At 41.9% G+C, this 16,213-nt stretch overlaps 1 protein-coding gene across 4 annotated transcripts in view; it reads right to left on the reverse strand.

Moving 5' to 3' along the window:
* Positions 1 to 772: 772 nt before the first annotated feature.
* kdm1b (lysine demethylase 1B) overlaps positions 773 to 16,213 on the reverse strand; it is a 72,792-nt gene continuing 57,351 nt past the window's right edge. For all 4 annotated transcript variants that reach the window (XM_033013755.1, XM_033013738.1, XM_033013764.1 and 1 more), the window contains 5 exons: positions 15,682 to 15,798; positions 14,443 to 14,568; positions 11,205 to 11,327; positions 5,078 to 5,230; positions 773 to 1,354 (listed from right to left, as the gene is read on the reverse strand). In XM_033013755.1, coding sequence (XP_032869646.1) covers positions 1,271 to 1,354; positions 5,078 to 5,230; positions 11,205 to 11,327; positions 14,443 to 14,568; positions 15,682 to 15,798 — 603 coding nt within the window. In that variant the 3' untranslated portion in view covers positions 773 to 1,270. The remainder of the gene's footprint in view (positions 1,355 to 5,077; positions 5,231 to 11,204; positions 11,328 to 14,442; positions 14,569 to 15,681; positions 15,799 to 16,213) is intronic.

The following is a 16,213-nucleotide window of genomic DNA, read 5'->3' on the forward strand; positions in this document are numbered from 1 at the left end:
AATTGTTTTACTTGGATATTACATTAGTACAGTAGATCATGCAAAAACCAACTTTGGATCAGGTTGGTGAATAAGTTTGCGAGGTAATTTCAAATTACAGGTGAGCTTTCAGTCTAGTAATTGACTGGTGTAATGAGAAAGGCTGAGAATGCAATACCTGAGATTTTTTTTAAATCACCCCAAAGGCAAACTGGTATTAATACTCCAGCTCAAATTAACACTCTATCAATTCTCATTTCCATTTGTAAATAGTACAGACACAAAAGAGTCAATTCCTCCAAAATGAAACATTATTTACATCGATATGTACAAGCTTTAAAAATTTGAAGCGCTACAAAATCACTATAAATAAAATTAAAGATTCAGTTTTGGCAGTGATAAAGAATTATACTTGTCATTGCAGTATACTTTACAAGCAATAGATTAATAGCACTCGGGTTACATAGTAGTAAAAGGCAGTATTAGTTCGGTTTAACAAACAATCCACAATGGATTTTGAAAGTGACCAGATGAATTTTGGACTGAAAGAAAACTTGTGCCTTTCCTGTTTTAAATCTTGAATAAGGAGATGTTAGTTCAGTCTTTGCAGTAATGGAAATACTGCCTAGCACCATTTAAAAGAAAACACACTAAATGGGTATCCATATCTGGAAGAAACACTGAGCGTTTTGCATACTGTATACTTGAATGAGCTAATTCTATCCCTGGTTATAAGTGCACGTTGTTTTGTTTGTCACTACAAACAACTAACTAATGGGTTTGATTTAAAAAAAAATCTGCACCAGAAGGATGGAAATTGTATTTGGTGCAACAACAAAAAAAACGCTTCCAGCAATACCTCTAAACTCCTTGGTTACCCCTTGCAGCAACTTTAACATGTTCTGGAATCCAAAATTGGTCATTCAAAAATAAAGGAAATAGTTCAAAAACTACAAAGTCACAGGTGGCTTCAATTTAGCCATGCAACCTTATTAAAATTAAATGTGAAAACTCTTCAGTATTTGAAATGTTTTGCATTGCAGAGAATTGTGTTTCATGACTTGGTTAAAAGATTCTAAATAGTGGGATTATTGCCTTTATTTAAGTAAATAGTTGCTGAAAGCTTCACTCATTTTTGTACTCTGGTATTTAAACAAGTTTCAATCATTTTTCAATTGTACTTTAAGGTACAAAGACCTACCATTGTAGAATTTAGCAGCATTTTAAAAAAAACGAGCAGTACCTTCCATATACAGCATTTTCATTTAGTCCTAAATACAAGACAAATACTTTACAATGCAGCAATTTTACTGGCTTCTCTGACTCCACTGAGGTATGCTCCTGTAACAGTTTGTGGAAAGTGCCGATTTGTTGCCTGTATTAAAATAAAAATATTTTTATCAATATTTTAAAATTTGTTCTGATTGCTAAACATTCAAATCAACAGTGGTCAAAAACAATCAGTAAATAAATCTTGCACTTAAAGGCAAGACAAGCCTTTTACCTGGAGCCAAGAAACTGCATTCACTAGAATCTTGAGCAAAAAGTGCTGCAGGAATTCAGCAGGTATAGAACATGCATGGAAGGAACAGATAGACAATGTTTCAGGTTGGGACTCTTCAGTCTGCTGGAGTATGGGGAAGAGGTAGTGGAGAGAACAAAACCTGGCAAGTGAAATGGATAGACAAAAGTGTTGAAGTAACTCACTGGGTCATGTAGCATCTCTGGAGAAAAGGGATCGGCGATGTTTCGGGTCAGGACTCTTCAGACTGAAGGTGGGGCGGTGTAGGTGAGACAAGACCAATCAGGGCAGGTTACAAATGACCTCAGGAAGGATTAATTGTTGGTGAGGGAAGGTGTGATCTTAAGAGGGAAACAACGTGGAGAACTGGATCTAGTAAAACTACTCGGGTTGGAGGGGAGTAAAAGTGGAAGTTACTTAAAATTAGATAATTCAGTGCTCATACCACTGGTTTGTAAACTACCCAAGTGAAATATGAGGTGCTGGTCCTCCAATTTATGTGTGGTCTCGCTGGCAATGGAGGTGGCCCAGGATAGAAAGGTCAGTGTGGGTAGACACAAAAAGCTGGATGGAGTAACTCAGCAGGTCAGACAGCATCTCTGAAGAAAAGGAATAGGTGACGTTTCGGGTTGAGACCCCTCTTCAGACTGAGGTCAGGGTGGGAATGGGAAGGGTAGTTGAATTTGTTGGCAACCGGGAGATCCCGTGGGCCTTGGCGGACCGAGCGTAAGTGTTCAGCAAAATGGTCGCCGGGTCTACATTTGGTCTCATCGATGTACAGGAAGGAGCCCACATCGGATGCAGTGGATGAGGTTAGAGGATGTACATGTGAACCGTTGTCTCACCTGAAAGGACTGTCGGTGTCACTGAATGGAGTCGAGGGAGGAGATACAAGGATAGGTGTTGCATCTCCTATGGTTGCAGGGTTAATTAAGTACCTGGGGAGGCTGTGGTTTGGGTGGGAAGGGATCAGTGAACCAAGGAGTTGCAGAGGGAGCAGTCCCTGTGCATGGTGGAAATGGGAAGATATGATTAGTGGTGGGATTCCTTAGGAATTGACAGAAATGTATTGGATGCAGAGACTGGTGGTGTGAAAGGCGAAGGGGGGGGGGGGGGGGGGGGGGGGAAAGAAACGAGTGAGAGCAGAACTACGGGACACATGTATGAGGGCCTCATCTATGACAAGTGGAGAACCCACATTTCCTGAAGAATGAGGACACACTTCTTTCCCCCCGCCCACCCCCCTCTTTCTTGTCTTGTTGGTTGCCAACAAATTCCCACCTGATTTGCACCCATTTTTCCCTTTCCCCCTCCTGTCCCCTTTGGCATTCAGCAGGTTTTTTAGGCTTCCTGTACCTATTTTTTTTTTTCCATTTATGTTCGGAATTTTAATGTGAAGAGAATTTAATGAAATGCTAAATGCATCGGTATACATTTACAGCTTTACACAATTTAAGGATATTTCACCCAATGAATCTAAAACACAGTAACTTAGTGGGGCATGCACTATTTCTGGAGGACATGGATAAAAAATGTTTTGGATTGGGACCCTTCATGGAATGTCACCTATCCATGTCCAGTCTGAAAAACAGTCCCAACCAGAAACGTCACCCACCCAGGTCTTGGCTAGTCCTCCAGAGAGGCTGGCCTGATGTGCTGAGTTACTTCAGCACTTTGTCTTTTTTTGTATATCTGAAGTTCCTTGTGTCTACACCAATGAATCCTGGTAGCTAGAGTTTAAGGCGTTACATTTCAGTTTTGCATACCTTTAAAATAAATGATTTATTGTGGTATATTGCTCAAAATGCTGGGATTTAGATAATGCCGATAAGAAAACTTACACAAACTAGAATGCTAGACCAAATACTACAGTTAAGTGAATTTAGATTTCATTTGCTTGATATATTGAATTGATACTATATCCATTACATCTGAATTATTATGATAATACAATTTGCAAGTTTAAATAATATTATTTGAAAAAGCTATTTTGGAACAAAATTAAATCAAATTCACCGACGCTTTGCTTAATGGTTCAACTATACTTTAAGATTGCAGGAATGATTTGTTTACTGATCTGAAGAAGGGTCTCGACCCGAAACGTCACCTACTCATCTGTCTGAAGAAGAGTCTCGACCCGAAACGTCACCTATTCCTTTTCTCCATAAGATGCTGCCTCACCCGTTGAGTTTCTCCAGCATTTTTTGTCTACATTTGTTTGCTGAAGACTTAACAACACTGCTACAGTTCAAGGGCGATTTTATGTGCTATGATGGGAGTATAGTAACATGGTTGATTGATTATAGACTAAATACTAAAGACATGAATGGCAGTATGTGCATCTCAATCTTTATATGCCCAGAAAATGAAAGATAGCGCTTTTCATGACCTGATTTTAATTGTTAACCTCATTATCTGGTTAACAAACACCACAAGTGAAAGGTTTTGTACGCTGAATCCAACTAATTTGATTTTATAGTTGATAGCAAGTTAAAATTATTTTGAATGCAGCAATTATGTGGGAGAGCATTTTAAGTAACTATAACAAAACTGGTAGCTGATTTCCATTTTTTTTTTGTCCACAGGCAACCAAATTGGTATTTCTTAAGCACATGGAGTTTGTCTATCTTGATGATAAATGTGAGGTTATCCACTTTGGTGGCAAGAACAGGAAAGTAGACTATTATCTGAATGGTGGCCGATTAGGAAAAGGGAGATGCAACGAGACCTGGGTGTCATGGTACACCAGTCATTGAAAGTAGGCATGCAGGTGCAGCAGGCAGTGAAGAAAGCGAATGGTATGTTAGCAAGTTATTCATAGCAAGGATTTGAGTATAGGAGCAGGGAGGTTCTACTGCAGTTGTACAGGGTCTTGGTGAGACCACACCTGGAGTATTGTGTACAGTTTTGGTCTCCTAATCTGAGGAAATACATTCTTGCCATAGAGGGAGTACAGAGAAGGTTCACCAGACTGATTCCTGGGATGTCAGGACTTTCATATGAAGAAAGACTGGATAGACTCGGTTTGTACTCGCTAGAATTTAGAAGATTGAGGGGGGGATCTTATAGAAACGTACAAAATTCTTAAGGGGTTGGACAGGCTAGATGCAGGAAGATTGTTCCCGATGTTGGGAAGTCCAGAACAAGGGGTCACAGTTTAAGGATAAGGGGGAAGTCTTTTCGGACCGAGATGAGAAAAACATTTTTCACACAGAAGAGTGGTGAATCTGTGGAATTCTCTGCCACAGAAGGTAGTTGAGGCCAGTTCATTGGCTATATTTAAGAGGGAGTTAGATGTGGCCCTTGTGGCTAAAGGGATCAGGGGGTATGGAGAGAAGGCACGTACAGGATACTGAGTTGGATGATCAGCCATGATCATATTGAATGGCGGTACAGGATCGAAGGGCCGAATGGCCTACTCCTGCACCTATTTTCTATAATAAAGCACAAGGAAGCATAAAAATGGGCAAGCTGATTTATTTAATAACTTCCATGAATAACTTTAGGCATTTCAACTGGAAATGTGCAAATACATTGAAAGAAACAAAGCCGCAATCCTGTGCTAAAACTACTTACCTCGCCTGCGAAAAAAACTTTTCCTTGTATATCTTCAGCAATTATATCATAGGCTTCACCACTTCCCCCTGCCTTTATAAAGCTGTAAGCCATCTGTGTCCAAGGGTCCTTGTTCCACTGTGTGACAAAGTATCTAACCGGATCTGGAACCTCCTGTGAGGCAGGTTAAAAAGTACAATTAATATTTGGACATTCTAATATACAGTAGCCAGCCATTGGGCCCATATAGGCTCCCCTGGGAACAATTGGAGTTGTTGTCTGTACACAGTACCTTTTACATATGCCCATTCACTTCCCTTTGATTTAGTTTACCATTAACCTGCAAGGGATCACTTAGGTTAGCCAATCAACCTACTAGGCATACAAAGTCATACAGCACGGAAACAGGCCCCTTCGGCCCAACTTGCCCACACCAACATGTCCCATCTACACTAATCCCACCTGCCTGTATTTGGCCCATATCCCTCCAAACCTATCCTATCCATGTACCTGTCCAATTGTTTTTTACACATTGCAATGGTCCCTGCCTTGATTACCTCTGGCAGCTTGTTTCATACACCCACCACCCTTTGTGTGAAAAAGTTACCCCGCAGATTCCTATTAAATCTTTTCTCCTTAAACCTATGTCCTCTGGTTCATCTATCCAATCTATTCCTCTCATGATTTTGTTCACCACTTTAAGATCACCCATCATCCTGCACTCCAAGGAATAGAGTCCCAGCTAGCTCAACCTCACCGTATAGCACAATAGACAATAGGTGCAGGAGTAGGCCATTCGGCCCTTCGAGCCAGCACCGCCATTCAATGTGATCATGGCTGATCATCCCCATCAGTACCCCGTTCCTGCCTTCTCCCCATATCCCCTGACTCCGCTATCTTTAAGAGCCCGATCTAGCTCTCTCTTGAAAGTATCCAGAGAACCGGCCTCCACTGCCCTGTGAGGCAGAAAATTCCACAGACTCACAACTCTCTGTGTGAAAAAGTGTTTCCTCATCTCTGTTGTAAATGGCTTACCCCTTATTCTTAAACCGAGGCCCCTGGTTCTGGACTCCCCCAACATCGGGAACATGTTTCCTGCCTCTAGCGTGCCCAAACCTTTAATAATCGTATATGTTTCAATAACATCCCCTCTCATCCTTCTGAATTTCAGAATATACAAGCCTAGCTGCTCCATCTCTCAACATACGGCAGTCCTGCCATCCCTCAAGAGCAAGAATGTCCTTCCTCAAATTAGGGGACCAAAACTGCATACAATACTCCAGGTGTGGTCTCACTAGGGCCCTGTACAAGTGCAGGACCTCTTTGCTCCTATATTCCTCTTGTTATGAAGGCCAACATGCCATTCGCTTTCCTGTTTTTGCTACCAAAGTGGATAACCTCACATTTATCCACATTAAACTGCATCTGCCATGCATCTGCCCACTCATCCAACCTGTCCAAGTCACCCTGCATTCTCATAGCATCCCCCTCACAGTTCACACCCAGCTTTGTGTCATCTGCAAATTTGCTAATGTTACTTTGAATCCCTTCATCTAAATCATTGATGTATATTGTAAATGGCTGAGGTCCCAGCAACGAAACTTGCGATACCCTACTTGTCACTGCCTGCCATTCTGAAAGGGACCCGTTAATCCCTAATGTTTAAGAAGGAACTGTAGATACTGGAAAATTGAAGGTAGACAAAAATGCTGGAGAAACGCAACGGGTGAGGCAGCATCTATGGAGCAAAGGAAATAGATGACGTTTCGGGTCGAAACCCTTCTTCAGTCTGAAGAAGGATTTCTACCCGAAACGTTGCCTATTTCCTTTGCTCCATGGATGCTGCCTCACCCGCTGAGTTTCTCCAGCATTTTTGTCTACCGTTAATTCCTACTCTTTTTTGTTTCCTGTCTGCCAACCAATTTTCTATCCATGTCAGCACTCTACCCCTACTACCATGTGTCCTAATTTTGCCCACTAATCTCCTATGTTGGACCTTATCAAATGCTTTCTGAAAGTCCAGGTACACTACATCCACTGGCTCTCCCTTGTCCATTTTCTTAGTTACATCTTCAAAAATTTCCAGAGGATTAGTCATGCATGATTTCCCCTTCGTAAATCCATTCGGACCGATCCTGCTACTGCTATCCAAATGTACTGCTATCCAAATGTGCTGCTATTTCATCTTTTATGATTGACTCCAGCATCTTCCCCACCACCGATGTCAGGCTAACTGGTCTATAATTCAGTTTTCTCTCTTCCGCCTTTCTTAAAAATGTCAGACCCTCGGGTCCTGCAACATCCTCGTAAATCTTCTCTGCTTCTCTTTTGAATATGGGAAGAAAATGGTAGACTCATGGTCTGGATCTAACCTATTTTCCCTGTCCCTGGCACTAAGCAACAGAAACCAACTCCTCTACCACCAATTCATTATGCATTGAAGTGTCAACAAAAAAATCAGAAATGAGCCACCCATGAAACGCAAAATTTGTTGTTCATGTTGGAATGCAAATGAGAGTTGAATTTCAAAAGGAACGTTAACCTAATTTTAAATACTTTTGTGGACCAAATTCTGACAGACCACTTCCATATTTTGGACAGATAGTAGTAGGATTGGTATAATTAAATATGCAGCACCTAGAATTTCAGCACAACACCTGAGCACTCCCCCAACATTTAATTTATACTATATTACCCAATAAACTCCAAAATAATTTGTGTTTTTAATGCGGGACATTTTAATTAGATTTTGATGTAAAGAGGGGTCTTGGGGGGGGGGGCCTGGGGGATAGAGTGGAAAAGAAGGCATATGGTATGCTTGCCTTCATTGTTTGGGGCATTGAGTATGAGAGTAAGGAAGTCAGGTTACTGCTTTATAGGGCCTTGGTTAGGTTGCACGGGTGCAGTTCTGGTCGTCCCATTACAATGGAGGATGTTGAGGATACAGAAGGGGTTTATCAGAATGCTGCCTGGATTAGTGTGCAGTAGCTATGAGAGATTGGATAAACGTGGACTGTTCTCTTAATATTTCTTAGAGTTACCTCAGTCCCTCGGAGAAGAAAATTCCAGAGATTTTGCACTCACACTGAAGAAATGTTTTCTTTTTGGCCCTACCTCCTATTTCTTCATGCTTGCTACATCTCACTTTTGACTCTAACATTTCAATGAGATCATCTTTCATTCTTCCAAAGTCTAAAGAAGAGTCCTAGCCAACTCAATTTCTCCTCACAGCAAGACTCAAAGAGTGTCATATGCTTGAGGAACAGGACAATTAGTGTTTGTTGCAGCTTTACAGCCCCATATGATAAGTCTGTAATCAGTCTATCATCTGTGATCCGTCTAACATCTGTGGTTGGAAAGTTACTAGAGAGTATTCTGAAGGATTAAATATACATGCATTAAGATGGTCAGGAGCTGATTTGGGGTAGTCAGAGTGATTTATACATGGGAAATCATGTCTCACAAATCTTATTGAGTTTTTTGAAGATGTGATCGAAAAGCTTGATACGGTAGAGCTGTAGACCTATATATGGATTTTAGCAAGGCATTTGACATGATTCTGCATGGTAGTCTGCTCTGCAAAGTTAGATCACATGGACACCTAGCTGACTGGATATAAAATCGGCTTCAATGAAGGGTGCAGAAGGTGATGGTGGATGGTTGCTTTTTGGATTGGAGGTTTGTGACTCATGGTGTGCCTCAGAGTTCGGCACTGAGTCCATTGCTGTTTGTCATCCATATCAATGATTTGGATGAGAACGTACAAGGCATGTTTAGTAAATTTGTAGATGACACTTAAATGGGTGGTATTGTAATCAGCAAAAAATGTCAAAAATTGCAGCAGGATTGTGATCGGTTGGCCAGATGGGCTAAAGAATGGTTGATGGAACTTAATACAAATAAGGGCAATGTGTTGCATTTTGGGAAATCTAACCAGGGCAGTACCTGCACAGTGAACAGCAGGGCTGTGGGGAGCGTTGTACAGCAGAGAGATCTAGTAGTGCAGGTATATAGTTCCTTGAAAGTGACGTCACAAGTAGATATAGGGTGGTCAAGAATTAGCCACATTAGCCTTCATCACTCAGGGTATTGAGTATAGTTGGGAGGTTATGTTACAGTTGTTCAAGACATTGGTGAGGCCACATTTAGGTTATTGTGTTCAGTTTTAGTCACCATGTTATAGGAAAGATGTTGTTAAGCTGAAACGGGTGCAGCAAAGATTTACAAGGATGTTGCCAGGACTCGAGGGCCTGAGCTGTAGGAAGAGGTTGAGCAGGCCAGGACTTTCCTTGGAGCACAGGAGAATAAGGGGTGATCCCATTAGAGGTGCACAAGATCAGGAGAGGAATAGATTGGGTAAATGCACAGAGTGTTTTACCCAGAGTAGGGGAATCAAGAACCAGAGGACCGGGGTTAAAGGTGAGGAGGGGGGGGGGGAAGATTTAATAGGACTGAGTTCTATTACAGTCAACTCCTGAATTCAATTGTGGGAACAGATCTACCGGCTCCAGCTGGGTGGGAGCTCCAGAGCCCTGGCCACAGCTGCAACTTCCACCCCGCTGATCGGCCGCGGATGTTGGCTATGGGAACGGATCCGCTGGTTCCGGCAGGGTGAGAGTTCCAGAGCCCTGGCCACAGGCTGCAAATTCGACCCGTTGATCGGCACAGAAGTCCCGATGAGGTTGAAATTGCCCGCCTCACCCAGCCTCGTCAGGATTTGCCAGGATTAAAGGAGGGGCCGGACCACCAGTTTCCAGAAAATCAGTGGTGAACCTATATTCCCGGTGTGATACATCAAAGCCTGACATATTTGCAGGACATTTTTATTAATATACTCAAATTCTCTGGCTTTAAAGACCAATAAGCCATAAAGTCACCTAACTGCCTATTGCACCTGCATGTTAACATCAATGACACATGGCAGGACACCTTGACCTCTTGGAATCACATTTCTCCGTCTCTCACTTTTCCTTCCTCGGGAGTGAATAACCTCACATTTTACCATACTGTACTCTGAGTGCCACGTTGCTGCCGACTCACTCATTTCATCTTTATCCATTTGAAGCCCCTTTGCATCCTCCTCACTACATACAAAAGTAAGTATGAATGTATCATTGACAAATTTGGAAATAATACATTTTCACCATTCAACCACACCACTGTTATTGATTGTGAATGGTTACGGCCCCAGCACCGATCCTTACGTAATTGCAAGTCACATCCCACAAATCCGAGGGTGGGGGGGACTCAACATTTTCCACAGTTTGTTCTCTATCTGTTAACTAATTATTAACTGTCAGTCATCATCTCTGCCTCGATTGTACACAAAATTTAGCATACCCTAACAATATGGAAGGCTCTCAGCAGCGATCCTCAAGTGCTCATATCCATCAAATACTACTACTCCCCTCTGGGGGAAAAGTGCAACATCCTCAAAAACTGCAGGAAGACATTGACCTGCTGATCTCTCTATAGTGCAAGCATGTGGAGGCTTCGTGAAAACAGCAGAAGAAGCAGACAATGCCCCACACAAAGGGCAACACGGTGCCACAGCGGTAGATTTGCTTCCTGACAGTGCCAGAGATCGGGTTCCATTCTGACTATGAGTTGTTTGTACGTTCTCCCTGTGACAGCGTGGGGTTTCCCCAGTTGCTCCGGTTTCCTCCCACACTCCAAAGGTGTACAGATTAGTCGATTAATTGGCTTCGGTAAAATTGGCTGTACCGCATCCTGCGCAAAGCCGCTGGCACAGCCGCGCACATTCTGTGAACACGTTTAAGAAAGAACTGCAGATGCTGGAAAAATCGAAGGTAGACAAAAATGCCGGAGAAACTCTGGGGGTGAAACATGCAAGGATTGCATGAGGCTGCCTCACCTCCTGAGTTTCTCCAGAAATTTGTCTACCTTCTGGGAACACGTGATTTAATGCCTGCCATCCGGGGCGGGATCCAATTGTGCACATGATAGATGTGGCCCGCCATCCGTTCACAGACATGCTTCCCGGCCCCTATGCAGAACAAGGTTGCCGACCCCAAGTGTTAAAAATTTACCCTGAAATAATCGATATTGTTCATTGGTATGTTCTAGGGAATGTTTCTGTCCTCGCGTTTTTTTTAAAAACAAAGGGTTTGAAATTTGCATTCCTCACCTGTTCCTTAAAAAGTTCTTTGAGGACCTTCATACATAGTTCAATCACTTGTTGCTCTTGCATATCCCGTATTACAGCCACTGCATCTCCACTAATCACAGACATCAGGACACAATGATTGCCCTGAAAACATTTAATAGAAATAAATACAGTAAATAATTCACAGTATGCTAACAAAGGGAAACTTCAAAAGAATGGATTCTTGAGGAACAGAAGAATTCAGACAGCACTGAAAATGTATTCAATTTTTACCTGCCTCATTTACAGTATGCCTTCTTATGAACCCTACAGAACCAAGTATAAATGTATGAATGCATTTAAGTATTTTCAGGCCTGAAAGAGTTAAAAGCAAGGGAAGTTCCTCTGCTGAATTTATAGAAACAATTTTTTTGAATGGATACAAAACAATGAGGGGGTACCTCAACATGTTTTTGCATCTAGTGTAAATACAAGTTCTTGAAGACCACGCTTCTCTAAACGCTTGTTGAGTAACGATGCTGATCCTCATCAAATGCCTTGACTTGTGGTTTGTACTGTCCAGAAATCAAGGTAGAATCTCTCTACCATGTGCTATCCAGGCAGCAATATCCCACAACTGGAAATATAGAAGGCTTTACCTGCTAGAATATAGAAGGGACAGTGACCCGTGAAATAAGTTATCTGGAGAACTTGGAGAATGTTTCCAGCTCCAACGTTGACAATCGGTAGGAAGAGGCTAGATTGAAATGTAAACAGTCACCTCTTCAGTGCCCCATTGATTGATTCAGCACAGAAAGGGCCTTCTGCCTAAATCTGGGCCAACTATCATTATACTAAACCTCTTAATTCATTTTATTCTTCCCACATTCCTACCAAAGATCCTCTAGCAAGCAAGATAGTGCACTACTGCTAAAACCAATGGGTGCAACGGAGCGGAACGTCAGCCTTTTCGTCGGCCATTTCAGTAAACCCGACCCAACCCGACTTTTATGTCCGTCTTGCAGTGTAATCAGCGTTGCGGGGGGACAGTTTGTGTGTGTGATATAGTGTTAGATTCATGATCCATAATTCTGTTACTTTTTGTTAACGATTAATATGTTAATAAATTATAATTCAGTTAATTTTCTTTTTTAATGTTTTGGATTCAAAGCCCCGGGATTGGAATTGGACTGTGCAAGGGTGGAGGGGGCACCAAGGGCAAAGAGGCTGTGCCCACACGGCAGTGTAAAAGGGGGGACCTTCCCAATCCACGCTTCCCTCTTTCTGTCTCCGCTGTGCCTTTTCAAAATTGGTTGTTTATTTTTTCCACAAAAAGAGCAGACCGGTCCGGAGTTAGGGAGCCGGGCAGCGAGCGTGATGGAGGAAGAAACGGAAGGGCCGTCCGTTCTCAGCTTCGGATCACATGCCCGCCCTCTTCTTCCCCCCCCCCCCCCCCCCCCCGTCAGTGATGTCTCTTTAACGGAGAAGAGAGGCGGAGAGAAAATGAGGAGAAGTTTTTTACCAAAGATCTTTGATTTTTACGAGGATGTTTCCGTAAACGGCTTCCGTCTTCGTACTAGTATGTTTGCTCAGCTATGGCGAAAAAAGATGGTGGAGACGGAAGCCGGTAAAGGAAATGGGGCCGAAGATTACCCATGAACCTGCCCATGACCGTACTACGTCTTTTTCGTCGAGGGCACTATCTTGCTTGCTATAGGATCTTTGATACCTACCAAGATCCCCACTGATCCACATAGATGGGGCAATTTATAGTGGCCAATTAACCATTAAACCACATGATTTTGGGAAACCAGAGCACCTGGAGGAAACTAACATAGTCACACAGAAGAATGTGCAAACTCCGCACCAAAGGTCAGGAATCCAACTTTAGCTCCTGGATCTGTGAGGCAGCAGCTTTACCTGCTATGCCAATATTGGTGCTGAAAATTCTTTGTTATAAATATGTTAATCACTTAGTGGTAAAAATCAAGGGTAGATTTGGCAATCAATTATATCATACAGCAATCAAATCACATAATAAAAGCATTAATGGTTATATTTTGTTATTACTGTCACAATTATTAATTTTCATACTTGACAATAATGAAAAAAAGGTACATCATCCTGCCATATGCCAAAATTAGTATAAACAATAATACCTGTGCACACAAGCTGTTTCACTTTCATTGCCAATTCATAATTCATGCATTAGATGAAAACCACTATCAATTCAGTCCACTGACAATATTATGATGCTACGCAGTCAATATTATAATTTCGACAATATTACCTTTCCCACTAATTACGTGTGATAGGCCTTCACATTTGCTTAAAAATTAGGAAAGGTTTTTCACGCAAAAGGTTACAACTTATGCTTAGTTGTGGTGGTCAGTGTGGTGGTCGGTGGGGCCGCTGCAAGTCGGCTGTCCTGCCAGCAGCGTGTTCGTTATTTCAACTATTTTTTGTTTTTTTTAGTGTGTCCAAATGTTTGTTTTAGTGTCTCTCGGTGTATCTTGTGTACGAGGTGGTGGGGGGGGTTAGGGGGGAACCGATTTCAGTCATCTCCTCGACGGAGGCGACTTTTTCCAAGCCTAACAGCTTGGATTGGAGCGGCCTTTACCAGAGTCGGAACTAGAGCTACAGCGTGGACATTTTCCATCGCGGAGCGGGCGAACCCTTGCCAGGGGTTGCCAGAGAGGAGTGCTCCAATCGCTGTCCTGGTGACTTTGGCACCATGTGGCCGTGGTCTGCGGAGCTTCTAGCCGCGGGAGTGGCATGGACTTACCATCCTGGGATCCCTTGCCGGGGATCGCCGGAGAAGAGCTCCGACCGCCGGCCTGCGGCCTATAACATCCTGAAGCCGCGGTCTCTGTTAAGAAAGTGCCAATTCGGGGAGTGTGTTCGACCGTCCCGACATCGGAATTTGGATCATCCCGATGAGAGGACCTGTACATCGGGCCGTCCGTAGCGGTGACTATGGAGGGTTCATGGCCCCAACAACGGGTGAACAAAGGAGGAGGACTGGCTGAACTTTGTGCCTTCCACCACAGTGAAGAATGCTGTGGTGAATATTTGTGTTAAATCTTATTGTGTATCGCTGCTGGCAAATTCATTTCACTGCACCTTTGGGTGCATGTTACGAATAAAATTGACTTTGACTTTGTTTTCCTTCCCTTATTATTTGCATTATTAATGCTGTGTTTTCATTTCTATTTTGTTATATTAGTTTAAGCGATTAGTCAACACAGTTCATAATTAAAAGCAAGACTCATTCACTCACTTGTGGATCCATATCATAGAATACACCAAATAGCCCACGTTTGTCAGGACTGGGAGGAATATGACCGAAGAAGTCTGATCCCTGAATTTTATTCTCCCAGAATTTATATGGGAACTGTAAGGCGATCTGAAGGGTTAAAAGTGCATGCGTTTAGAGGATTCAATATTTGCATATTGATATTAACTAATATTTAGCAAGAGTGACAATTTAACTTTCAACAAAACAATCATGGGTCATATCATAAATGTATTTAGAACAAAATGGAAATTGAAAACTTTAAAAAATATACAAATCTCAATGCTTTAACTCAATGGCTGAATTGGAATGTGGAACAGAGAGAATAATTACTAAAACATCTCAATGCGTTCTTTGTGATGCTCTCTGCCATATAATAATTCATTTGCACACTGCAGCCTTTTCACTATTAACATTGATCTTCACATTCTTTAAGCCATTTGTCAGTCCAGTCACGCAACGGTTACTTACAATCAATGTTAACCTTGTTTACCACGCTACATACAATTACTTCCATGCGTCCCCATTTTGCCTATTTTATATATTTCCTATTTCTCAACTTTTCTTCACTGCAAACTCAATTATGTCTGCACCATGTTTCCTCTATCATTACATACAGGTTCCCATTGCTGAAAGCAAGCTGTAGCCCTCTCCAAAGTTATAGTCATAATGAATAACCTCAAGCAGGGTGGTACAAGAGTTACTAAGCCCACGTTACATTTATGGTTGGATGCAGTTACCGTTCAAGCATGACTTAGAAGCCCTTAAAATATTCAACACTAGGAATTGTGCAATTAGGTTTCTCCAGTTTCACAGAAAAATAATATTGACATTCAAACAGCTCAACTGACAACTTAAGAGCATAAGCCTACCCTCTTGTACCTTTGTCTACAGCCAAACAAGTTGGTGAGACAGCAGTGATCCAAAATGAACAGATGTTCATTGCAGAATGTAATGCGTGCCTTGTAACGTCTTCTCTAACCACATATTAGGTCAAGGCCTTCTAAATCATAACTCATTATTGCAATCACAAACGCAGGGAAACAAGCTTGCAATTGTTTCAAGTTCACACTGTTTTTTGGAATATTTGACTTAAGTTGAATTTGATGAAACAGTAAGTTGAAGTAACTGAGAATACTCAACTTTGTTAGTACTTAATTGTTAGTATTTTTTCCATTTCTTTTTCTGCGCAGACTATACCAGATTTAATAACATTATATTTACCTTTTCAATTACCCCTTGGCCTAGACTGTTGATGGCTTTAATTTTTCTTTCAGACAGATGTGGATAAAATTGAATAGTGTTTTTCTGAAGTAATGTTAAAGGAACAGTAACCAGAACCTGCAAGAGACCATCGAACAATCATCAATGAATTGCTTGGAACATAGTATGCCATTTATAATAATAATAACTTTATTTATAAAGCACTTTAAACAACTGCAGTTGCCACAAAGTGCTGTACATGAGAACTCATGAACAAAAAGCTATTACAAACAATTAAAAACCATTAAAAACCGTAAAACGAAGGACTATAAAAAACACACTAAAAATTAAAAGGCATTAAAAGCACTAAAAACAGGAGCAATGCCTCAGCCAGTGTCGAAAGCCAAAGAATAAAAATGTGTTTTTAGGGAGGGTTTGAAGATGGACAGTGAGGGGGCCTGTCTGATGTGCAGCGGCAAGGTGTTCCAGAGTGCCGGAGCAGCAACAGAAAAGGCTCTATCCCCTCTGAGCTTCCGCTTAGACCTTGGAACCT

This window comes from Amblyraja radiata, chromosome 2 (assembly GCF_010909765.2).
Source record: "Amblyraja radiata isolate CabotCenter1 chromosome 2, sAmbRad1.1.pri, whole genome shotgun sequence".
NCBI classification, from domain to species: domain Eukaryota; kingdom Metazoa; phylum Chordata; class Chondrichthyes; order Rajiformes; family Rajidae; genus Amblyraja; species Amblyraja radiata.